Source organism: Pleurodeles waltl, chromosome 4_2 (genome assembly GCF_031143425.1).
Source record: "Pleurodeles waltl isolate 20211129_DDA chromosome 4_2, aPleWal1.hap1.20221129, whole genome shotgun sequence".
Taxonomy (NCBI): Eukaryota; Metazoa; Chordata; class Amphibia; order Caudata; family Salamandridae; genus Pleurodeles; species Pleurodeles waltl.
In genome coordinates this window covers 735,974,684-736,000,463 of record NC_090443.1, presented here as the reverse complement: position 1 = coordinate 736,000,463, position 25,780 = coordinate 735,974,684, and the positions used below count along the sequence as shown (strand labels likewise).

At 47.5% G+C, this 25,780-nt stretch overlaps 1 protein-coding gene across 2 annotated transcripts in view; it reads left to right on the top strand.

The window, feature by feature from the left end:
* Positions 1 to 23,911, top strand: part of GLMN (glomulin, FKBP associated protein) — a 318,240-nt gene extending 294,329 nt beyond the window's left edge. Inside the window, exons 19-20 of one of the 2 annotated variants that reach the window (XM_069232351.1) lie at positions 23,232 to 23,314; positions 23,434 to 23,911. In XM_069232351.1, coding sequence (XP_069088452.1) covers positions 23,232 to 23,314; positions 23,434 to 23,532 — 182 coding nt within the window. In that variant the 3' untranslated portion in view covers positions 23,533 to 23,911. The remainder of the gene's footprint in view (positions 1 to 23,231; positions 23,315 to 23,433) is intronic. The other variant, XM_069232352.1, reaches the window with a different exon arrangement.
* The last annotated feature ends 1,869 nt before the right edge of the window (positions 23,912 to 25,780 follow it).

The window sequence follows — 25,780 nt, the reverse complement described above, 5'->3', positions numbered from 1 at the left end:
CCCTGTTTGCTTTTTTGTTTTTTTTAGTATTCATGTGTCAACCCTTGTGAGCATTATTATTTCAAAAAGGCGCTGCTAATGCAATGCTGCAAACTTTGTGTCATACAATGTCACCACACGAAGGGCAAGCATGACTGGTTAGTTTACCATGCTCTCTGGTGACATTCTAGTTAAGAGGGTTCCCTTGCTTTTGCCACCGTTGGGATTCAGTTCATCCACAGGCCACCATCATAACTCCACTTTGTCCCTGATTCGTAGCTTGCAAGTTGGGGACTCTAGTAAGAACGCACAAGTGTTCCATCTACAGTAAGTTATGGCTTAATGATAAGCTTGGTCTTCATCATTTTGTCAGCTATTGCTGAAAGTACAATGTAGGATATCTGTGATATATTCACACTTCTGATAGAGACTTCTAACCAGATTCCTCACCTTAGATTATTCCCCAGGCATCAGACTGGATCTGAAAACTTTTTAGCAGTAACTTGTGTACCAGTAGGTGGCATCAATAGGTTGCGCATTGGCATCGTCCGCATCAGAAGTGACTTTGCGTTGCCCATGTAAGTGCCACTCTGGTGGTCTGCCGTCAGTTCTTTTATTCCTGCACCAACAGCCGACCCTTTTTGAGCTAGTGCTCCCAGTATTCTAGGGCATGTCCCCTGCAAAACCTCCAAGGTATAAATCTTGCCAGGAATGTCTCAAACAGATGTCTGTTTCTGATCCCTACATGGTCTGTCTGTGCTGCCTGAAGTCAGGCCACAGACATAAGGCCTACATTGAGTGCACGTAGATGCACCCCAAGGCGGTTTGTGAGCATTAAAGAACCTGCCAGGGTGGCAGAAGAAGACTCTGACCTATTCCTGGTCCCAATCCCATTCATGGGGTAGATCTCGGGCGGCTCCCAGAGCTGTTCCTGCAGATGATAGTCTTCGCATTCAAAGACCTCTTCCTCCAAGTTGGATAAGCCTAGAAAGCACAAGAAGAAAATATTGAAGCATTTTTTGGTTTTCCTTCTATGCCCAATTCCTGCACACCACCTATGGAGCCAACATCGGGGATAACTCTACGCTACCCGAGCCCCCCCCCCCCCCCCCACCCCCAACTTAAAGAATTTTACAAAGCCATGCATGCCATCTTTTGGACACCCACTCCCTCTGGCACGCCTTTGGGTCCCACGGAGCCAGAAGGTGCTCGAGCTGGGCTACCACTGGCATGTCCACCCCCAATGCCAGGTCCTCTTGATCCACCCCGGATCCAGACCAACACTGATACAGATGCCTTCTTCCACTTCGGCTCCTTTCCATCAGGCGAAATCCCCGGTACCACAGGCACCGCTTAACAATGAGGCTATAATCATCTCCGACTCCAAAACAGCACTATCCAGGCCCTACCAACCCCTGGACTTATTATTTTCCCTTGACAGACCTCTCCTCCCTGAAGGGGGAAATGAGGAGGAAGATTTTTTGGCCCTTTGGAGGAGGACCCTGATCCAACAGAAAACTGGTATGAGGAGTTGGTTAACACCAGTGGTTTGGACACTTCCCCATACTCTAGCATGCTTTTCCCCTCTGGACCTGGTTTTGGGAGAAGGCGCATCCTTCACCACCGTGAGGCAGAGCATAGCGGAGTTCCTTGAACTACAGCTGCCAGCTGTTGCAGTCAAGACAATGCCTTTACTGAGGTGCTTCACCGAGGGGCAGGTTAGGCTGAACCTTTGCTCCCCTTTAAAGAAGCCCTCACCATAATTCTCCTGTGGAGCTTTTCCTACGTGCCCAGCTTTTTATGCAGCAGTTCTTTGGTCCCCACTGTAGACATGGTAAGGGCATGAATGGGCATTCACAATAGCAACCGTACCTGCCAGTACAACAACATGCCCAGTCCTTTGGTGGATGATGTCGCAGATTCCCAGAGGTACGCTTTCCAGTCCCCCACTCCTCCAGCAGCCGGAGCCTCTAAGCCTCTTCAGTGCACCCTCCATCTGGCACAGCCATCCTGTTGGTGGCAGGATCATGCCCCACCTGTGCCCAGGGTCTCCAATTGCCTCCAAAAAATGGGTGCTTCAGATTGTGCATCAGGGGTACACCTTCCCATTCTTGGATACCCCTGTGCCTTTGCCACTATCCCAAGAACAGCTGAGTGAGGACCATTTCTCCTTGCTTCCCGTGCCAGCTCTTCTGGCCAAAGAAGTAATTGAGAGGGTTCGTGTGCCAGACATAGCTGGCAGTTGCTAGTCCCTCTACTTTCTGGTACCAAAGAGAACACAGAACTATGGGGGTCATTCTGACCCTGGCGGTCGGCGGTGAAGCGGCGGTAAGACCACCAACAGGCTGGCGGTCTTTTTTCATGTATTCTGACCATGGCGGTTACCGCCATGGTCAGCCGCCGCTTCACCGTTCAGACTGCCACGGCGGTAACGACCGCCGGGCTGGAGACCTGGGTCTCCAGCCCGGCGGTCGTCACATACCGCCGGCGGTATTCCAACCCGCCTGACCCCGGCTTACCGCCATGGATTTCATGCGGTTGGGGACCGCCATGCAATCCATGGCGGTAAGCACTATCAGTGCCAGGGAATCCCTTCCCTGGCACTGATAGGGGTCTCCCCAACCCCCACCCGACTCCCTCCCCTACCCCCCCAACACCCCTGCCACCCCCAAAAGGTTGCAGGACCCCCGTCCCCCACCCCGATCCCCAACATATACACACACATACACACATACAGGCATGCATTCATGCACATACACACACCCCCCCCGCATTCATGCACGCATTCATGCACATACACATACCCCCCGCATTCATGCACGCATTCATGCACATACACACACCCCCCCGCATTCATGCACGCATTCATGCACATACACACACACCCCCGCATTCATGCACGCATTCCCACGCCCCCTCAATATACACACACGCACACCCCCATGCACGCACACAACTCACAACACCCCCCAACACCCCTTCCCTAGCGGACGATCACCTTACCTGTTCCTGGTGATCCTCCGTGAGGGAACGGGCAGCTCCGCCGCCACCGCCACGCCAACAGAACACCGCCACAGCGAATCACAGGTCGTGATTCGCTGGGCGGTGTTCTGTTGGCGTGGCGGTGGAGCTACCTCCACTTCCCCGCCTGCCGCCAGTATGGCTGTTGGCGGCTCTTCGTCCGGAAACGGGCAGAGCGCTGCCAACAGTCAGAATGGCCCATGCGGAAGACCGCCAGCACTGGCGGTCTTCCGTACGGCGGTCCCTCGGCGGTCTATTGAAAAGACCGCCGAGGTCGGAATGACCCCCAATGTCTTATGCTACATTTGCACCCTTTGAACACCTTTCTACAGAAAGAGAAATTCGGGTTGCTCACTTTGGCTCAGGTCTTGTCTGCTCTGGACCCTGGATGGTAACAATGGATTTGCAGTACACTTATTTTCTCACCTCCGTTCTTCCCGCCCATAGGCATTACCTCCGATTCATGGTGGGCCACTACTAATTGCTCTGCTCCCCTTCACTCTCACCAGTGTTCCCCGGCTGTTCACTAAAGTGATGGAGGTGATTAGAGCTCATCTTCGGATGGTAGACATTCCAGTCTTACCCTGCCTCGAAGACTGGCTGCTAGAGCCCCAAGCGGTTGTCACCCACTTCCAAACTATGGTGCACCTTTTGCACTTGCTAGGGATCACTATCAGTATGCCAAAGTCACACCGGACTCCTTCTCAGACTCTCTCCTCAGACTCTCTCCTTCATTGAAGCTATTATGGATACAGTGCAGTTCCGCGCCAATCCTCCAGAGCCGAGAGTCAAGGATATTCCCAATTTTTTTGCCTCAATCCCAAATTTTGGTGACACTGACTCTGATGCTGCTGGGTCTGATGGGAGCCTGCATCCTGCTGATAAAGCACATCAGATGGCTCATGCAGGCTCTGCGGCGGGATCTGAAGTCCCAGTGGGCACAGCACCAGGGGAACCACCTCTCCAACCGTGTCCAGATTTTGAAGGAGATTGCAAAAGATCTACAGTGGTCGCTGAAGAACTGCAATTAGGTCAGCGGCAGACCCCTCTGTCTTCCCCACCCAGAGCTCATAGTCACCCTCCGTACAACAGCTTTTTCCCTGACAAACTGGACCTCCAGATGTTTGTCTTCTCCTTGCCAAAGGTGGTTACCCGCTTCCATGTCAGTCAGAGTATCACTCTACCTTCCTTTTTCTCTTCCCCTCATCTTCCAAGGAGGAGAGGCTCCATCTCCTGGACCTGTAGAAGCCTCTCTTGTTCTACACTGATCACACCAAAGACCATTGAGTGAATGATCAGCTCTTCAACGGGTTCTCTGGAGCGAAAAGGGGCAAAGCAGTGCAGAAGCACACGTATGTCACTCAGAAACTTTGTTGAGGTGTGATATAACTTGTAGTCCTTGGGTCAAGTAGACAGTGTCTGTACTATTTTGCATGTGCCATTTATTGAAAACAGCCAATAAAAATTAAACTGGGACAAGAAGATATATTGTAAGAAGGAAAATGGTAGGGAGCCTCCATCAGTTTAGGTCAAGGTTGCTGGAGAAGTAGAGGTTGGGCCTGGGCCTGGGCCTGGATGAGAGTTGCTTGAACAGGAAGTCATGAGCCTCATTGGAGGGAGGTGGGAGACCATCTCAGCCCTATGATAACGTAAAGAGAGGGGCGGGAGAGGAGGGAGCTAGGGTCCTCATTGGGTGATGTCTTTGGATATACTAGGATTGAATCCAAATCGTCCGCAACAGGGTGTCTAAGGTGGACTCTGGATCCCTCCCTGTGCAGAATTTTGCTTTGGCTTCTACCCATTTGATCAGCAAATCGAGATTCCACCTTGTCTTTTATGGCTCAGACTGGGTCCGGAGATTTTTTTCTTCTTTCTCCGTCAATCAGCCAACTTCCAGAGGATCATCTGACATCTCCGCCAGGAAGTCGTGGCTCTCTTGGCCTAGGCAGCCATAGAGAAGGTCCCTGTGCCAGAAGTAGGTCATGGTTGTTATTCCTGCTAATTTCTGGTGCCGAAAAAGGACAAGGGCTTACGTCCTATCCCAGACCTTCAGGACCTCAACTACTTCCTCAAGAAGGAGAAATTCTAAATGCTCACCCTGGGTCAGGTCCTGTCTGCCTTAGACCCAGGAGAATGGATGGCAGTTTGGACGTGCAGTACACTTAATTCCACTTTCCAATCCTGCCTGCCCACAGGTGTTACCTACGATTCGTGGTAGGTCATGAGGACTATAAGTTTACCGTGATCCCCTTTGGCCTTACCAGCGCCCCTCGGGTGTTCACGAAAGTGATGGCGGTGGTTGCAGCTCATCTGCGCAGGTTATGGCTCTCAGTCTTTCCCTACCTCGACGACTGGTTGTTGAAGGCGGACTCACCCCAGAATGTCGTCTCCCACCTTCATGCTACAGCGAGCCTCCTGCACACATTGGGGTTCACTACCAAGGTGCTGAAGTCACACCTGACCTCCTCTCGGTTGCTCCCTTTAATCGGAGCTGTTCTGGACACTGTGCAGTTTCGGGCTTATCCTCCCGAAAAGCGAGTCAAAGATATTCAGGCTATGATTCCGATCTTTCAGCCCCTGTCTTGGGTTTCGGTGAGACTGACTCTGAGGCTAGTAACACATGCCAGATGGCATATGTGGGTTCTGCAGTGGGACTTGAAGTTCCAGTGGGGGCAGCATCTGCGGAATCTCTCCAACATATTCCAGATCTCGGAGGGGACTGCGAAGGACCTGCAGTGGTGGCTGTCGAATCCGCATTGGGTCCACAGCAGATCCCTCTCCCTTCCCCAGGTAAATGCGTCGCTTCCAGGTTGGGGCAGCCACATGGGAGAGGCGGAGATCAGAGCCCTCTTATGGAGCTTTGGTCGATCAGGCTTGCGTTGAAAGTATTTCTTCCCTCTCTCAAAGGGAAAGTAGTGCAGGTGTTCACGGACAATACTACCGCCATGTGGTACTGCAACAAACAGGGCGGAGAAGGGTCCTAGACCGTAGCTGGAACATCAGGGCATTACCCTGGTGGTTCAACATCTGGCAGCTTCTCTCATTGCCAGAGCGAACGAACTCAGACGGCGATGCACAGCCGATTACGAATGGCGTCTCCATCTGGAGGTGGCGCAAGGTCTCTTTCAGCAGTGGGGAAAGCCTTGGTTAGATCTGTTCGCCTTCACAGAGAACACGCAATGTCAGCTGTTTTGCGCGTTGGAGTTTCTAAGGCGGCACTCACTCAGAGATGCTTTTCGTCTCGAGTGGAACTCCGGCTTCCTTTCCGCCTATACCACTTCTGCTCAGGGTTTTCAAGAAGATCTGGAACAACCGGGCCCAAGTCCTCTTGGTTGCTCTGGACTGGGCACGGAGAGTTTGGTATCCAGAGCTATTGAGCATGGCCACCAATCCTTCACTCAGACTGCCTTTTCGGACGGATCTTCTGTACCAGCAACAGGGGACGGTCCTCCACCCGAACCTGTCCAATCTCGGCCTTCATGCGTGAAGATGGAGCGGAGACAGTTGTGACTTTTGATCTTCCAACCAAAGTCTGCGGTGTTATCTTGACAGCCAGGCGTTCCTCCACCAAAACGGTATACGCCTGTCGTTGGCATAAATTTGTGGCATGGTGTACCAACAAATCTGTTGATCCCCTCTCTGCCCCTCTATCTGAGGTTCTTTTGTTCATTCTTTCTTTGGGCCTTCAGGGCTCTGCTTTGGGCACCCCTAAAGGGTATTTATCTGCCATTTTGGCCTTTCTTAGGCTGCCTGATCAGTCCTCACTCTTTAAATCTCCTATTGTCAATAGATTCCTTAAAGGTCTCACCCATTTATTTCCTCGCACTCTATTTATTATGCCTCAATGGGACATCAATTTTGTCATTACTTACTTAATGTGTACTCCCTTTGAGCCGATGCACAATTGCCATTTACGGCTCCTCACGTTCAAGACTGTCTTTATTGTTGTCATCACTTCTGCTCTCAGAGTAAGTGAGCTTCAGGCCCTTTCTTCCAAGCCTCCATTCTTGTCTGTGCACCCTGACAAAGTGGTGTGGCGCACTAAGGCTTCCTTCCTTCCCACGGTTGTTACGCCTTTTCATGTAGGCCCGTCCAACACCTTGCCTACTTTTCACGCAGCCTACTTCCTGCTCATGAGGAGAAGAGACTTCTCCGTCTGGACCCAAAAAGAGCATTGTCGTTCTATCTAAATCGTACTAAAGATTTCCGGGTGGACAATCAACTCTTTGTCGGGTATGTGGGTGCAAAGAAAGGGGCGGTGATGCAAAAACATACCATCTCTCGATGAGTACTTCTTTGCATCAAGATGTGCTACGCTTTGGCCAAGAAGCAACCCCCTGAGGGCTTGCGCGCTCATTCCACCAGAGCGACTGCTGCTTCCACTGCGTTAGCAAGCAGAGTTCCTGTCCTGGAAATCTGCCAGGCAGCTACGTGAGCATCCCTGCACATGTTTGCTAAACATTACTGCCTGGACAGTCGGGTCCGTCGGGACGGCTACTTTGGTTGTTCAGTCCTGCAGGACTTTCTAGTATGATCTTGGTTCGCAGCCCACCTGGCTCTGGTGCACCAATCTCAGTGTTCTTAGCGGCTCTGCGCTTTGACGTGGAAAGTCGTTAAAAGAAACTGACGTCACTGCGCTGAGGCAGTGTCAATGTACTACTCGCGACATCATAACAGAGACTACGACACCAACAGCGCCCGTGGAGTCGACCAACGCCACCTACAGACGTACAAGAGTATTCCTTGAAGAAAAAATCTCCGGAACCAGTCTGACCCCTGGTGGAAAATTCTATGGTAAGGAATATGCAACTAGAATATGTCTCTACCAGATATTTCATTACCGAAGGTAAGTAACTTGTAGGTTAGGGCATCTGACCATTCCTTGATCTCCCCTCTCCAGTCTCCCAATTGTCACTGTTCTTGTTAGATTACCATCAAGCACATCCCATTCAAAGTAGTAGATCCTGACTCAGAGATAGAGGAAGATGGTTCCCTACCATCAAAGGGACCCATCACCCAGGTCCACTGTCATCTCGGTCGAGGTCTGAAGAAGGGAAAGATACAAGATTTCTGCCAGTATATCTGTAAGCCAGAGGCAGCAACAAAATCCTTGAAGGTCTAAGCGATACTAGAATGGTCTCCCCGAAGGTCTTGGAAAAAGTTGAGTATGTTATCAGCATATAAGAAAACTGTGTTTGTCCGCTCCATGAGTAGGATTCCCCAAGGTCGTGTCCTCCGAATCTCTGCAAGTGGTTCACAAGGTAAAGTAAGGAGCAGAAGGGACAGGGGGCAACCCTGTTGGTTCTCCCTGCCGACCTTGAAAGTGGGAGAGATTAGCTTACCCAAATGGACTTGTGCTGTGGGATGTGTCTATAGCAGTTGAATGAAGCAGATGGCACCAGCCCTGAACCTAAAGCACTTTAGGACCTCGAAAAGATAGTCTCAATGTTATGTATCGAAGGGCATCTCATGGTCCAAGCTCACTGAGGCAGAATAGGGCCAAGCTGGTAGGGCGACCTTGAGGAACCTGTAAAGCTTTCCCAGATCCAGTGAGGTATTTCTACATGCAACAAACCCCATCTAGTCAGGATGAACCAATTGATCTAGGACCTGTAGCGGACAGGTGACTAGGATCTCCCTAATAATTTTATAATCTGAATTCAGAATAGCTGTTGGCATATGTGAGGCTGGATCCTCAGGGTGCCACGCTTGTTTAAGAAGAGGGACTAGGAGAGCCTGTCCGTTTGATTGTGGGAGTGAGTCTGCCTCTAAAGCAGCTTCCTATAATGCTGCCAACGTGGAGGCTAGGGTGTCGGGGTAAGCAAGGTAAAAGTCAATTCGGAGACTATCTGTTCCCGGCGATTTGCAAATTGCAAACTCGGGTAGGGCCTCTTTGACTGCCTGAGCTGTTATAGGAGCATCTCTATCTTCCCGTAAATCTGGAGGAACTCGGGGAGAGTGAGGTCGGCAATCAACTTGAATATCAGAGTTGGGGAAATGCAGACATCGGCAAAACTCATAACATTCCATAAGGATAGCTCACTTTGTAAATATCAGTTTCTTCAGGGTGTCTCAGTTTGGTGGTGGGATATGGGACCGTGTCCTAGGTAGAAAGCCAAGTCAAAAGCCTTTTGGCTTTATCGCCTTCCACATGGGCTGTGTATGCTGCATAATCGAAGCTTCTGAGTGTCTCAGTCAGAGATGCCTCAAGATCACGGGCAGCTCGTAGAGAGTCATGAAGGGCTGAATTATTAACTACCTGCCCACCTGTTTTTTTCCTGCCACTGAACTGATGCTTGCCTGGACTTAATACAACGCCATTCAAGGCACAGTGTGACTCCAGTTGAGCCACACCTGAGAATATAAAAATATTGAATTAGTTCTCTCAAAAACACACGACGTCTTAATGCATATATTTTAACACACAGGTTGCTCTGTATTCAGTCCTGATGGAGATCAATTCCGATGTTGCTTTGTAACCACGTTATTGGATGGACGAAACATCGACGAGTTGTTTAAATTGCTTGTACTGAATTTCAGGCCCTGTGGGTGTCAAAGAAGAGATAACCTTTGCCCTCTCATATGAGACTTAAAACCATAATGACTCGGGCAGGCGAATTATCATTATGTTTTGATTTTGTTGTGTATTTGAACGTGTATTTTGTTTATTTACAAAGCCACATTTCACTTGATGCAGGAGCATTTTCACTTTACTCTTACGGAGCATCTGCCTTGTCCATTGATGTGAATAAATTTACTTAATCATCATTTGAATATATGAAAGACTTTAAACATTCCCATTTGTGCTTCATTGTTTTTGTGTTTTTCCATCATGATTTATGCCCTGCATATACAGTTAAGTAAACGTATGCCTACTCATTTCTTTGCTCCCACAGAACCATTTGTTTTTTTCTTAACTTTCTGTCATAATAAGCTGCTTCTCAGTGGATTTGCTTGCACCCGAAAAATCTCATGGATGCAGCGGCCGCCTATAGTCACCTTGAGAGCGTCATGTTTCAGGCCCTAATAATCTTCAAAGTAGTCATGTGCACAGGGCCGTACTGAACCCAAAGCAGCCCTAGCAATTTTCAATTTTTAGACCAGCCCCCGGGTTGGGGGAATAGAGGTAGGGTCGGGGGTTCAAGTGTGAAACACTGCTGCTTTTGTTACAGGGGGCCGGGTTCGCAGCACTGCTGCAAAACCGGCCCCCAGCATTGCAAAACCGAACCCCACCACTGCAAAACTGGCCCCTACCCTACCATCCTCCCGGGTAAACGCCTGATGCCTGCTACGGCCATTACGGACCTGCATGTATATAGTTCACAAAGGTGCTACAGAATGAGGAGTCTTCCAGTGCGGGACTGGGTAGATGTCAGGAAGGATTTATTTATTTTTGGAGTGGGGGTTGGGGTGGGGAATGGGGGGAGGTAAATCGGGTGTGAATTAACCCAAGTCAGGAGCATTAAAATGGGGCTATGGTCGAAATAGATCTGCCAAGATAATTTGAAGAGGAGAATCTAGTGCATATCTGGGCCAAGCAGTCAGTTCGGTCAGGGCAAACATAAAGATCATGTGGGGGAGAGTAGTAGGAGTAAAGACTTACCACGGATTTTGTTCATACCATATAGCTAGACCAGAGATGAAACCAGCTCATTAGTGATTAGGTTTTACCTGGAGTTAAAATGTGTGGTAGAAGTGGATGTGATCTCTCAAGTTCTGCAGGTAAGTAGAGAGAGTGGGGCCTCTGTATCAAGTGGTTCTAATAATTGCCTTAGCTATTTGTCGCATATAATTTTAGCTTGTGCTAGCAACATGTGGTGGGTACAGCCCCTCTTCCCACCATGTCCCTAAGTAAGTTTAGGTTTTGAGACTACTTAGTAATCAAATTGGCATCATGCCTTGTTAATGTGCGTAGTTATAAAACATATCTGGGCTTAAGAAAACAAGTGCGCTGTAGATTTGCTGGTTGAATTATTTTATTCTTGTATACTTGCACAAGAGAGCCAGAGCCAACACGTGTTAAGCCCCATGAATTTCACACAGGCCTAGGGCTTTTTGAAGGCTGTAAAGATAGTATTGTCATGTTAGGAATTACAGTGAGCATTGACAACAACACATCTGAAAAACAAAGAATTACATTTTCTACAAAATATTCGTGATAGTGGGCCCTTCTGTTGTACATACATGCTGTGATGTTGTCTCAGTTAGTGACTGAAGCAAGCATGTACACCACAAACAGTGTAGCACTGCAGATATGGATATCTTAAATTCTAACATGGAAATAAAGAAAGGAAAAACAGTGTGAATAGTTGTACGTGGTGGTATTTATCATACATGAGAACAATTGAACAGTAAATCAATGTACAGTCTGCTCCATAGTGGACATGTCCATTTAATCTCTAGTTGTTATCAAAGTAATAGGTTCTTAAGAAGGTCCTTATATTTAAATGTTACCCTCTAATGACTTCCAATCTTTGACTATGTCAAAAATATATCGATAAAGATCGTTGGTCTACAGTAAATGGAAAAGTGGGGACAAGATGCCTTTATCAGTATACTGGCGTAGATTGAGCCCCATATGTAACCTGTTGAAAATGTGTTCTCTAGTTGGCAGTGGTTTGTACCGTGTCCAAGTAGGGACCCTCACTCTAGTCACAGTAAGGGAGTCACACAGCTGAGATAACCCCTGCTTTACCGCCTTGGTACCTTGGCTCAAGCAGTCAGTCTTATCTCAGAGGCAATGTGTAAAGTATATGTATACATACACACACACACAGTAACACAGTGAAAACACCACAAACATTCTCCACACCAGTTTAGAAAAATAGCCAGTAAAACAATAGCAAAACAACAAAAATGTAGCTTATACAAGTAAAGATACACATTTTCAAAGATAAAACCTTAGTATAGCGCTTAGAAACACTGGGGTTATCTCCGAGTTTTGACAGAGTCGCTTTCAACAGTCAGACGCCACTCGCAAGGGAGTGCAGGCCGGTCACGGAGTCGCACAGACCCCAGGTACAGTACCTGGGCAAACAATGAGGAAACAAAGACCATTGTATGGAGTCAGATAAGTGAGGCATTGCTGAAACCTGTGCAGTGTCAGTTCCTTACTGTTACCGGGAAGGTGAGGCGTCGGTTCCTTACTGCTAGGCAGGGGACGTAAAGTGTTGGTTCCTTATAGTTGTAGGGGAGGTGATGAGGCCTCAGTGGAGAGGCAATTGTTCTTTACAACAAGGCTGGGTCGCGGAATCCAGCCGGTCAAGATGCGAGGCGTCCACTTGGTGCTATCGCAGATACACCACTGGGTCACAAGTGCTGTGGCGGAGTCAGAGTTGGATGTCACGGATGTCGGTGACGCGGTGCTCAGGACTCACGCTGTGGCGGGACTTCGGAGGCGCTGCGACGGCATTGGGTCTGTGTTGCAGGTCACAGTTGTTGCACTCCGCTGGGACCATGGCTCTGGTGCAGGTGGCATTGCGGAGTCAAAGAGCAGCACTAGTTCAGAAGTCTCTCTGGAGTCGATGTGCTTAGCTTTTTCTTAGTTGCAACAGAGCTCCTTCCAAGGGCCCAGGAACTGGATTTGGCACCACTTGGCAAGTCAGGACTTTCAGCAAGAGAGCCCAGGTGCTGGTAGGTGAAGTCCTTGATGGCCCTGAGACTTCTTAACAGGAGGCAAGCTCAGTTCAAGCCCTTGGAGAACGTGTATGTCCGTTCAAATGTCTGTAGTCAAAAACTATTCTATATGAATGGTCCGGTTTAACCATAGGGAATACGGGATTATTCATAGGTGAGACACAGGGTTCAATCACCCCCTGGTATTCCAGTTGTGTAAGTATTTCTCTCACCGGTGCCCTTGCTTCATGTTTTATGGGATACTGTGGTTGTGAACTTGGCTTGCTATCTGAAGGGAGTTCCGGTCCCCTTGATTAAACGCACCTTGAAAAGCAGGATGTAGAATGCAAAGTCCAGTACTTTCACTCCCAGGATAGAAGCAATAGGCCAGAACAAGCAACAGGCAGAGTGGCAGTCCCTCCTACAGCATCCAGCTCTTCTTCCTGGCAGAATATCCTCAGTCCAGAAGTGTTCTAACTATGTGGTGTCAGAGGTCCAGTACTAATATCGATTTCTATCTTGGAAAATTATTTGTAGTGCACAAGACTCTGTCTTTTCCTGCCCTGGCCCCAGACACACTCCAGGGAGGTTGGAGGCTTACTTGTGTAGGGAAAGGCACAGTCCTATTCAGGTACAACAGTCAGCTCCTCCCACCACTCTAGCTCAGGAAGATCCATCAGGGCCATCAGTATGTGCAAGACACACTTCAGCTCCCTTTGTGTGACCGTCTAGAGTGAATGCACAAACAGCCCAACTGTCATGCTGACCCAGACGTTTATTCCACAGTCAGGCAGAGGCACAGAATGGTTAAGCAAGAAAATGTCAATTTTCTAAAAGTAGCATTTTCAAACCTACAATTCAAAAACCAACTTCACCAAAAGATGTATTTCTAAATTGAGTTCAGAGAACCCCCAACTCCATATCTCTTGCTGCTTCCAGTGGGAAATTACACGTAAAATGTATTTCAAGGCAATCCCCATGTTACCCTATGGGAGAGACAGGTCTTGCAATAGTGAAACCCGGATTTAGCAGTATTTTACTATCAGGACATGTAAAACACACCAGTACATGTCCTACCTTTTAAATACACTGAACCCTGCCCATGGGGCTGTGATTTGGCCTACTTGAGGAGTGACTTACATGTAGTAAAAGAGAAGGTTTCGGTCTGGCAAGTTAGTTCACTTGCTGGGTCGACACTGCCCACAAAGACACTGTAATGGCAGGTTTGAGGCATGTTTACAGGGCTACTCCTGTGGGTAGCACAATCAGTGCTGCAGGCCCACTACTAGCATTTGATTTACATGCCCTGTGCACACAGGGTGCACTACTAGTAAATCACGTATGCCAATCATGGATAAACCAATCACCAGTACAATTCAGACAGAGAGCACTGGCACTCTAGCACTGGTCAGCAGTGGTAGAGTACCCAAAGTCCTAAAGCCAGCAAAAACGGAATGCAGCACGCAGCCAAAAACAGGAGGTCAGAGGCAAAAAGTTTGAGGAGAACTCTGCAAAATGGGCCATTTCCAACATAACCCATAGCAGGTCATGCTTTGTTCAGCAGGGGCCTTGTAAATCCAGTGTTGTTCTACAGCACTTGATGTCCACCTGTGGCTGTCCTCCATTCTGAAAACAAAGTGGGTTCCAGTGCAGAGCCCAAACTGTGATGTCAGCCAGCAAGTGCCTACCCATTGTTTTCCGCACTGAAAGGACAATTGTGGGCTGATGTCCTGTAGGGCCTAAAAGATGGCATGTTGTACCAGCTCTGGTCCAGGTTACTCCCTCGGGCTATATCCACCCCTTTCATGGACATGCCTGATCGATTAACGGCACAATGCACTTTATTCATTGTTGTTCTATTTTTAATTGAGTGCAAGTACTTGGAAACTAGTTTTTTAATTCATTACTTCCTGTTTGTGCACATTTTGTATGCCATTTTGGTCAGTGCACCAGTTATCTCGCCAATGACCACTTAAATAAACTTGCATGTTCACAGCCTGCGAAAGGCAAGCCAGCCTTAACCTGTCTGCACTACCCGGTCACTTGGTCTCAGAATGCCTTTCCTACACTTGTCAGGAACCCCTTTCTCACAAACCTCATGGTAGGTGCAAGCCACTTGGCGAGATTACAGCTGTGTTTGTCCTATCTGTTTTATGGCTTTTAACCATCCTCCTCTGCCAGGCAGAGATATATCTGATCCCCTTTGGGCATTAAGAACTGAAAGCCCCTTAAAATGTTTTTAATCAATGCCAGATCCACTCTAAAACATAAATTAGAACTATATGACTTCATTTTGGTGAACATGATTGACACTGTCTTCTTGACAGAAATCTAGCTGGGAATCATTTCGGCCCTAGATTTCCTGGTTGCCATACCTTCTGGATATTCTGTGGTCTTGCACAAAGGAAAGCTCGGAAGGGGATAAGTGTCCGTTATCTTTAAATAAATTAGCACAGGCATTTTCATTACACATATCAAAAATGTTGAAGTGGTGATTTTCATGCTGTGACTAACACCGAACTACACGTTTTTAGGATCTCTGTTTTATAGAGCACTGGGTCATGCGTTGTTTTTGCAAAAGAAGCTGTAGAATTGCTCACTTCTTACCTAATAAAGGTTTCCAACTTCCCAAGGCTTGGGGATTTCCTACCGATGTGCCAGCAGAGCAATTCCTGGAAGATTTCTCTGTGTTAAATCTTATCCAAGTGGTTACCAAATCCACCAGTCTGGCTGGTCATTTACTCAACCTTATCTTCTGTAATGTAGAGAATCTTATGATAAGACACTACGTCTAGCATAGTTGGGCTATTTTGCAGTTCCGTTTTTATACAAATACATGCAAAGCTAGAGACTGTTTAGAATGTCCCTTCTACTATGAACTGTTCATGCCCTTGGATTAAGGACTCGGAGATCATTAAGCAACTAGCTGATAGCTGCCCCATCTTGTCGAGTGATGTTGGGATAGATACCAATTCACAAACAAAACAGCTAGTAAGATCTCTAGTACACCTCGTACTGTTTTGATTTCCCCCTGATTTAGTTTCTTTAAACATACAATGTCATAAACTTGAATGAAAATGGCACATCACGCAGAGTGAACCCAATAAAAAACATTACTGCACTGCTGTAGTCATCTTCTGTAATGCGATTAAATTAGCTAAAATGGAATTCTATTCTACCAAGATCGAGGTCACAAAATATTCCACAAAGGTGGTTTTTGACACAGTTAAAACAATGACATATCTATTGCCGATCATTGGTGATTCGCTAGCGACATATTTTAAAAACAAAATCCTTCCAATCCTAGATTTTATATGAGTTTATAATAACAATACACCCAGAGCAAAACGATATTACTTAAGGATCATCATGTGAGCCCAGTCATGACAATGACTTGAGTTCAAATGGAGAGTTGGTACAGAAGAACGAGTTATTTACCTTCGGTAACGACGTTTCTGGTGGATACATTAGCTACCTGTGGATTCCTCACCTAATGAATACTCCCATGGCGCCAGCATTCGACGGAAATCTTCTTCCCAGCTTCTGCACGTCGACGAGGACGTCACATTTGCCCACGTGACGCCGTCTGACGTCATGCTGGCAATAAGAGGTCCTCGCCGACGTCAGTACCAACACTTTTTTACATGCCTGAGAACAATAATCCAACGCAATGAAAGATAAAGACAACATCTCATAACATTGTAAACTACACATCATTGCAAGAAAATGGCTATAGATTTAATAAAACCTCCTTTTTTTTTTTTTCTTTTTTTTTTTTCTTTTTTTTTTTTTTAAACCAATACATATATACACTAAACAAGTATATACACAAATAAATAGATATATATATATATATACAAATATCCATATATACATAATCTATTGCAGTCCTCAAGACCAAGAGGAGCACACTCAAGGATTACTTGGTGAGACCAAAAAGGCAACGGGGAGGCGGGTGGGACCGTGAGGAATCCACAGGTAGCTAATGTATCCACCAGAAAATTCGTTACCGAAGGTAAGTAACTCGTTCTTCTGATGGATAAAACTACCTGTGGATTCCTCACCTAATGAATAGAGCCCCAAAGCAGTACCACGCCCGGTGGTGGGTGCCTGTATGGTCAAACCAAGAAATCCTGCAGCACTGACCGTGCAAAATGGCCGTCCCTTCTGACCTCAGAGTCCAAGCAGTAATGCTTCGCAAAAGTGTGAAGGGACGACCAAGTTGCGGCCTTGCAGATGTCGACCACAGGAACACCCCTAACCAAGGCCGAAGTGGCCGACTTAGCCCTGGTGGAATGAGCTCTAATACCCTCAGGAGGATCCTTCTTTGCTAAAGAGTAACAAATTTTAATGCAAAGAACAACCAACCTGGAGAGTGTTCTCTTGTGGACTGCCTTTCCTCTCCTCTTGCCCACGTATCCGATGAAAAGCTGATCATCCAGCCTGAAATCCTTCGTTCTGTCAATGAAGAAGCTTAACGCCCTCTTTGGGCCCAAGCGATGAAGTCTCTCCTCTTCTTTTGAAGGATGAGGCGGAGGATAGAACGTGGACAGAGTAATTGTCTGGGCCAAATGGAAGGGTGAAACAACCTTCGGAAGGAAAGCAGCCTTGGTCCTCAACACCACCTTATCCCCATAAAAAGTTGTATAAGGGGGTTTTACTGATAAAGCCTGCAACTCACTCACTCTCCTTGCAGATGTTATGGCCACCAGGAAAACTGTTTTAATAACTAAGAACCTTAAGGGGCAAGAATGCATAGGCTCAAAAGGGGACCCCATGAGGAAAGTCAGGACCAAGGACAAATCCCATTGAGGCATAACGAAAGGTTTTGGAGGGTATTTATTCATAAGGCCCTTCAAGAATCTAAGAACTATAGGGGATTTAAATAACAATGGTTGGTCTGGAAGACAAATGAAGGCTGACAAGGCAGACAAGTAACCCTTAATCGTAGCCACTGCACAACCTTTCTGCGCTAGAGACAAAGCAAAAGATAAAACGTCCGACAAATGAGCACGTAAGGGATCAATCTGCCTCTCTCCACACCATACCACAAATTTGGACCACCTATTAGCGTAGATAGTTTTAGTGGAGTGTCGCCTGGCCGCTAAGATAACATCCACTACATCAGGTGGGAGAGAAAAGGAACTCAGGTTGCCCCGTTCAATCTCCAGGCATGAAGGTGCAGGCTCTGGAGGTTGGGGTGTAAAACCTGCCCCTGCGACTGCGAGAGGAGGTCTGCCCTGAGAGGGAGACGGAGCGGAGGGCACAGTGAGAGTTGGAGAAGGTCGGAATGCCACACCCTCCTTGGCCAATCCGGAGCTATTAAGATTACTTGGGCCCGGCCTTGGCGAATTTTCCTCAATACTCGAGGAATCAAGGGTATGGGGGGCAACGCGTAAAGCAACTGGTCGCACCAGGTTCTCTGAAACGTGTCCCCCAAAGCCCCCTGCACCGGATACTGGAGACTGCAGTATAACGGACAGTGCGTGTTCTCTCAGATGGCAAACAGATCTATCCGAGGAACCCCCCACATCTGGAAGATTAGACGGACTTGATCTGGATGGAGACGCCACTCGTGGTCGGCCGAGAAATGGCGACTGAGATTGTCCGCACGTACATTCAAGACTCCGGCCAGATGATTTGCTACCAAGCAAATCTGATGGTCCTTTGCCCAGGACCATAGTCGAAGAGCTTCTCTGCAGAGAAGGTACGACCCCACTCCTCCCTGTTTGTTTATATACCACATCGCGGTAGTATTGTCCGTCAGGACCTGAACCGACTGACCGCGAAGGGAAGGGAGGAAAGCCTTGAGAGCCAGACGTACAGCCCTCAACTCCAACAGATTGATATGAAAAATCTGTTCCTCTGGAGACCAAAGCCCTTTGATCTCCAGATCCCCCAGATGAGCTTCCCTCCCTAGAGTGGAAGCATCCGTTATGACCGTGGTCACTGGTGGTGACTGCGTGAACAGCCTTCCTTGGGAAAGATTGTCGTCCGCAATCCACCACTTCAAGTCCGCAGCAGCATCTCTGGAGATCTTGACAGAACCCTCGAGATCTCCTCTGTGATGAGACCACTGCCATCGGAGGCACCACTGAAGAGCCCTCATGTGCCAGCGAGCATGCGTGACCAACAGTATGCAGGAGGCAAACAAACCGAGCAGACGAAGGACCTTGAGGACTGGAACGACCGCTCCATTTTGAAACATTGGAACCAACTCCTGAATATCTTGAATCCGCTGAGGCGGAGGAAAGGCTCGATCCAATGTTGTATCCAGTACTGCCCCTATGAACAGGAGGCGTTGAGAGGGCTCTAGGTGAGATTTGGGCACGTTCACCGAAAAGCCCAGGTCGAACAACAACTGGGTTGTTGACTGCAGATGATGCAACACAAGCTCCGGGGACTTGGCTTTGATCAACCAGTCGTCTAGGTAAGGGAATACTGCTATCCCCTTCCTTCTGAGCTCTGCCGCAACCACCGACATCACCTTCGTGAAGACTCGGGGTGCTGAAGTAAGACCGAACGGGAGGACCGCAAACTGATAGTGCTGCGACCCCACCACAAACCGGAGATACTTCCTGTGCGACTTGAGTATCGGGATATGAAAATAAGCATCCTGCAAGTCGACAGACACCATCCAATCTCCATTGTTCAACGCCAAAAGCACCTGAGCTAGGGTCAGCATCTTGAACTTTTCCTGCTTGAGGAACCAATTCAAGATCCTAAAGTCCAGGATTGGTCTCAACCGACCATCCTTCTTGGGAATCAGGAAGTACCTCGAGTAACAACCTCGACCCCTTTCCTGCTCTGGAACCAACTCCACCGTGCCCTTTAAAAGGAGGACTTGAACCTCCTGTTCTAACAACAGGAGGTGTTCTTTTGAACAATAAGATGGGCGGGGCGGGATGGGGGGTGGAAACTCCCGAAAGGGAAGGGTGTAGCCTTTTCCCACAATGCTGATAACCCAAGTGTCTGATGTAATAGCCTCCCACTTGTGAAGAAAATGCAGTAACCTTCCCCCTACAGGAGAGGAGTGAGTGGGAATTGGTGGAAGCCTAAGGCTGCTTCCCCTACTGCACCCCTCCAGAGGACGAGGAAGAGGCAGAGTGCTGCTGAGAGGCTCCCCTGGTGCGGGCCCTACCCCTCCCTCTAAATGATCTAAAGGTGAGAGAAGAGGCAGGTTGCTGGAATCTCCCCCGAAAGGAAGAGGAGGAAGAGCCACGTTCAAATCCACGAAACCTCCTAAAAAACCTGGAGGAGGCAGAAGAAGCGGCTTGCAGCCCTAATGACTTGGCTGTGGCCCTGCTTTCTTTAAACCTTTCCAAGGCCGAATCTGCTTTGGCTCCAAAAAGTTTGTCCCCATCAAACGGGAGGTCCAACAGGGTCGACTGCACGTCCGCAGAGAACCCTGAGTTGCGAAGCCAAGCCTGTCTCCTCGCAACCACAGCCGTGCCCATCGCCCTAGCCACTGAGTCAGTCGTATCCAACCCAGATTGGATAACCTGGGTTGCAGCAGCCTGGGCATCCGAGACGATATTCAAAAGTCCTTGGGGAAGCTCCGTATGTGAAGATGTTATCTCGTCCATAAGAGCATAGATGTACCTCCCCAAGATACATGACGCGTTGGTGGACTTCAACGCCATGCTGCAGGACGAGAATATTTTCTTGGACTGTGAGTCCAACTTCTTGGAGTCTCTATCCCCCGGCACCGTCGGAAAAGATCCAGGCGCAGATCTAGAAGAACAGGAGGCCTGGACCACCAAGTTCTCCGGCTTAGGATGTCTGGACAGAAAGCCAGGGTCAGATGGTGCAGCCCGATACCTCCTGGCCACAGCCCTATGAACAGCCGAGGAAGATACCGGCTTCTTCCACACCTCCAACACCGGATCAAGCAAAGCCTCATTGAATGGTAAAAGAGGCTCTGCTGCAGTAGAGGCCGGATGCAGGATCTCAGTCAACAAATTCTGTTTCGCCTCCGCTACCGGCAAAGGCAATTCAAGAAAGTTAGCTGCCTTTCTTACCACAGCGTGAAAAGTGGCTGCCTCCTCATTATACTCCCCTGGAGATGACAAGTCCCACTCAGGGGAAGTATCCAGCCCACTAGCTGTATCCAGTCCATGAAGACCCTCGCCAGAATCCTCTATCTCTCCTTCCTCCAAGACCCGTTGGTATTCCTGCTCCTCCAAGAGACGGAGAGCATGCCTTCTAGAATGTAGCCTCTCTTCAATACGCGGCGTCGACATGGCATCCGCCGAATTCGAGGAACGACGCCGATCGCCGGATCCATCCGACGCCATGTCCGGCGCCACAGGCAGCTTCGACGCCGAGGTAGGAGCCGGATGCAGAGAGGTGCGTCTCGGAGCCTCCGATGGTCCTGTCGGAGTCACTGGTCGAAACCCCGAAGTCGAAGGGATGGAAACCTCCAGGGCCGAAACCTCTGGGGCCACCGGAGCCGACACCGGCACCGAGCCCACATTCCCTAAGGGGAGAAAGGGCATGAAGGGTGCTGGCCGTAGCGGCGCCGGAGCACCCACGGTGAAAGCCAACGGCCCCGAAGGACCAGTTGGAGCACCTCCTGGAGCCATCTGCTGAAAGATGGTATACATCGCATTCAAAAATGCTGTATTATCGGCTCCAGGGGCAGGAAAAGCCGGATACTGGGGTGCCTGGATCGAAGGCGACCCCGACGCCAGCCTCGACGTCTGCGACGCCGGAGAGAACACCTGAGGCTGTGTCACTTCAATCACTGAAGAGGTCTGCCCAGGCGAAGTCGGTGAAGCCGGAGAAGGCAACGGCGTCGATGGATGTGGAGTGACTGTGGGACTGACCTCCCAAGTCTTACGACGCCGAGCCGAAGGCGACCTCGATCGAGACCTCTGGCTGGAATGGCACCGTGAATCCCTACGGCGCCGGGAGTCTCGATGACGCTGATGAGTCTTCGGCGAGGAGGACTTCCTATGATGCTTCTTCTCCTTCCTCTTCGACTTTGCCATGAAGAGTTTAGCCTCTCGCTCTTTTAGGGCCTTGGGATTCATGTGTTGGCATGAATCACATGTTGCGACGTCGTGGTCGGAGCTTAAGCACCATAAACAGTCCGAGTGTGGGTCCGTAACGGACATCTTCCCCCCACACTCCTGACAGGGCTTGAAACCAGACTTCCTCTGAGACATAGTAACTCTCAGATAAAAATCACGCAGCAGAAAAAAACACTAACTTCGAAAGCAACAGTAGCTCCCTCGAAGATAACCGTTTCGAACGCATTGAAAAAAGGGAACTGACGTCGGCACGTCGGCGAGGACCTCTTATTGCCAGCATGACGTCAGACGGCGTCGCGTGGGCAAATGTGACGTCCTCGTCGACGTGCAGAAGCTGGGAAGAAGATTTCCGTCAAATGCTGGCGCCATGGGACTATTCATTAGGTGAGGAATCCACAGGTAGTTGTATCCATCAGAATATAATGTTGTTTTATCGGAGTTTGGTTTGAGATGATTTTTATTCAGTTGGGCTGCAACAGTGATTAAATATTCCCTTAATAGTTTTTAATTAATTGGGATACCCCTTGGCTAAGGACACCATCAACTGTATATCATGTGCATACGACAACACCTAAATGACATAGTTGCAAATGAGCTCTGCCAATAAGGACGTAATTATTTAAAAGCATGTGGCTTTGGGCAGACGAGAAACCCCACACAATCTAAAGAGACCAAATCAGATGAAAAAGGAGGGACCGACCACTTGACACCTATGAGCCATTTAGAGGCCAAATTGTGTAGAGTATAAGATTTTCTTGGACTCCAAAAAGGCTGAAAGTTGGGTATTAATCTGAGCTTCTAACATATTGGTGGGAGCAGGGAGTAAGGAGTTGGGTCTGTTGTTCGAAGGATTGCTGGAATTGGCATTGGCCTTCTTTAAGTTCGGAGATACCATTGCTAATTTGCAAGAGTTAGGTAAAGTGCAAGTCTGAGTGATGGAATTAAGAAGATTTGTGAGCGTAGGTATAATTATTGGAGCAGCTAGGTTAAGTATAGATGGTGGACATGGATCATTAGGAGAGCCTGAATTGCACTTATTTAGAAGGGTAACGTGGCCAGACTCAGACTATAGCAAACTCTCTAAGAGATGGCTGGTCTTTGCCGCATAGACGGCCTATATCGGGTTCGTTAAAGTCATCAAAGAAGTAATGAGTCCCTACAACCCTCCGAGACCTATCTTGAGAACTGTGGTGATTGCATCTGCCCTGGCTGTAGAGTAGGTGTTGAAGACTCAAATTATTTTCTGTTTGTGTGCTGTATTTAAAAGGATTTAAGGCTCTCCTTTCGAAGTCATATTAAAAATATATGCGTAAATAATTTAAGTAACAATCTTGTAGTTTTGAAAATCAGTCCAACGTTGATTACAAACTGCATACTTATATTTTTTTAAAAAAATTGTGTTCGTAAACACTTTTTTAATATAAATGCGGGAAACAAAAAATAAAGGACATTAAAATGTTTTTCCAAATCATATTTCAGAATTCAAATCCATTTTCATAAATCACAAAGAGTAAGACGAAAGAATGGTGGGCATTTTCATATTCATAAATTGGTATTTAACCCTCATTTTTTCGTTCGCAGCCTCCAAAGACATAAATCCAGTTTGCACTGTAACTGCTGATAATAAGAAATTACCTAACATGGACACTGGAATGCAACTTCAGGTATATTCTTCCTTCATGACGCATTTTCTTTTTATTAGGAATATGTGTATTGTACTCAGCGTTTTAGAAAAGTATAACGCCAGCGTCTTAAGTAACAATAATTATTCTCGACATTCCAGGTTCTTCAGTCAGCTCTCTTCACATTTGATTTGATCGAGAGTGTTCTTGCCCGAGCAGAAGAACTCATTGAAGTGAAAATAAAATCTGCAGCGGAATAAAACAATTGGGTCATGCGAACGAGAGACTTGACATCCAGAGCGGCTTTGAAAGTTAAGCTGTGGTACTGAAATAAACGACGTACTAAAGCTTTCTTTAAACTCCGTTTGTGTACAATCAATTTATATCTTACAATAAATCAATGGCTGCGGTTCATATATTTGTTTTTACTTTGCAGGTCCTTCCCGCCAGACATGAGCATCGGGAGGCGCAGTATATTGGGGGGGGGGGGGGGGGGGTATATAGACTGATTTTGGAAATTTAAAAGGTTCTCCGAGCTAAATAAATCAATAACAAAATACAAGCGCCATTAAGGACAGTATGTAATATTTATTTTAAACTATCTTCGGTGCTAATTTACAATAAACTCCCATTTACAGATATCCTGTGCTTCTGCACATTATTTGCCAATATATGAGCAACATATAATTAAATACTGTAATGTCGTTTTCCGCAGAATGCGGTCGGACTATGTGTTTTGTAACATTTTCCACACACAGCTGTGTTCGATGATCTGCTTTTTTGCCGTCATCAGCCTATTACGGATGTTATCAATATGTGGTTTGCCTGTTGCCTGTGAGGAAACATAAATATACAACATTACAGATGGCAAAAAACATTCACATAAAACACCTGAAAGATAATTTGTACATAATTGATCCCCTTGAGATGTAAAATCACTGCAGTGTTACTAAAATATTTGCCAGAAATTATTCTGTGAAGGCCCCTCCTCGATATGTACTAATACTGCGTGTCTGCAACCCTGAGGCAGTTGCTATGTGTCTAAGACTCTCATTTAGATCATGTCGGCTGTTCCGTTTGGGCAGTAAAGGGATGTACCAGACTGGCGAATGGCATACTTAGACATCTCTGCCAGGTAGCCAGAGGTCTCTTTGCTTTCTGCGAGCCTTTGTCGTCGCGACTTCACTGAAGGCACTGATATTTTGCGGAGCATACATCATGTTTAAGGTGCCGGCTCATCAAAGTCTTTTGTTTATCAAAATAAATTTCACAAGCAGGAGTTTGTTTCTGAAAAACAAAAAACGGAATGCCCTTTACACATTGGGAAGTTTTTACCAGCACGTAAGGTGTTATTTCTTGGGTTTCCTGGTCAAGACCGTCAGTTTCCTGGCAATGCCAAGTAGAAGTATGTCAGAACTTCTCCGCTAAATAAGGTGGAAAGTCTGAGGTAGACTAATATAGCCCAATGTTAGAGTGACTGTCAGTCAAAGTTCTCCGCTGGTGAAGCGACCGTAGGTTCCACCATCAGAAACACAGTATTTTACAGCACTCTAAAAAGCGGAGGAGAGCCACAAGTTTGTTAGATTGGACATTCGCCATAATTTTGACGGATTAACCCTTTCATCAAACTCTAAATAAGGCCCTGTCTTTTTGACAGTGTGTTACCAAAGCCTGCTATACATAATTGATAAACGCTAACAAAAGTATTGTAAGAAATTGGGTTATTGGTTGAGGGGCATTGAAGCCCCTCTCAGGCAACAACCACAATCCTTGTCAGGGTGAACTAATAAAAAGTCACTAAATTAACCTGTGCTTAACCCTCTGGTAGTTAGGCACAAAAGCAGTCAGGCTTAACTTAGGGGTAATATGTTAAGTTTTTATGCAGCACACAGACTGTAATAAAATGAAAACACAACACAAGAAGAATCCTAAACCAGTTTAGAAAAATAGTAAATTGTAATAAATAAAATGATACCAGAATGGCACAAATCCAATCAGTAAAACCTGGGATATGCAATTTAAAGATTTGTAGTGAAAATAGCGCCTAAGAGCACAAAGCTAAATTGTTTGTCATTTGGAAAAGTCATATGTTTAGGCCAACAATGATGGAGTGTGGGCCGGCTATAAGGACCAGGGTAGACCTGCTGAAAAGGTTACCTTCTCAAGTTCCAGCATGAACAATTTTGTTCATGATGGAGGAGGCAACGGGAGCAGGGAGAGCATTGCGAATCGTCATTGATGTAGCGCAAACAGCTGGTCAGTACGTCGCAGCAGGAGCTTCGCATTGGCAGTCACCGCAGGCTGTCGCTGCTCTAGTGCAGAGTGCAGATCTGGTGTTGCAGATCTCCAGTCTCGCAGGAACTTCGCGTTGAAGGTCGCGGGCAGCAGAGTCTCAAAGTAATGCGGCCCCTTTGTGGTTATGAAAAGTCCAAACATCGAGATTTCACCTTTTATTCTTTGGAGGAATTCAACCTGATGCCAGACAAAGCTCCAGGACCTGATTGGAAA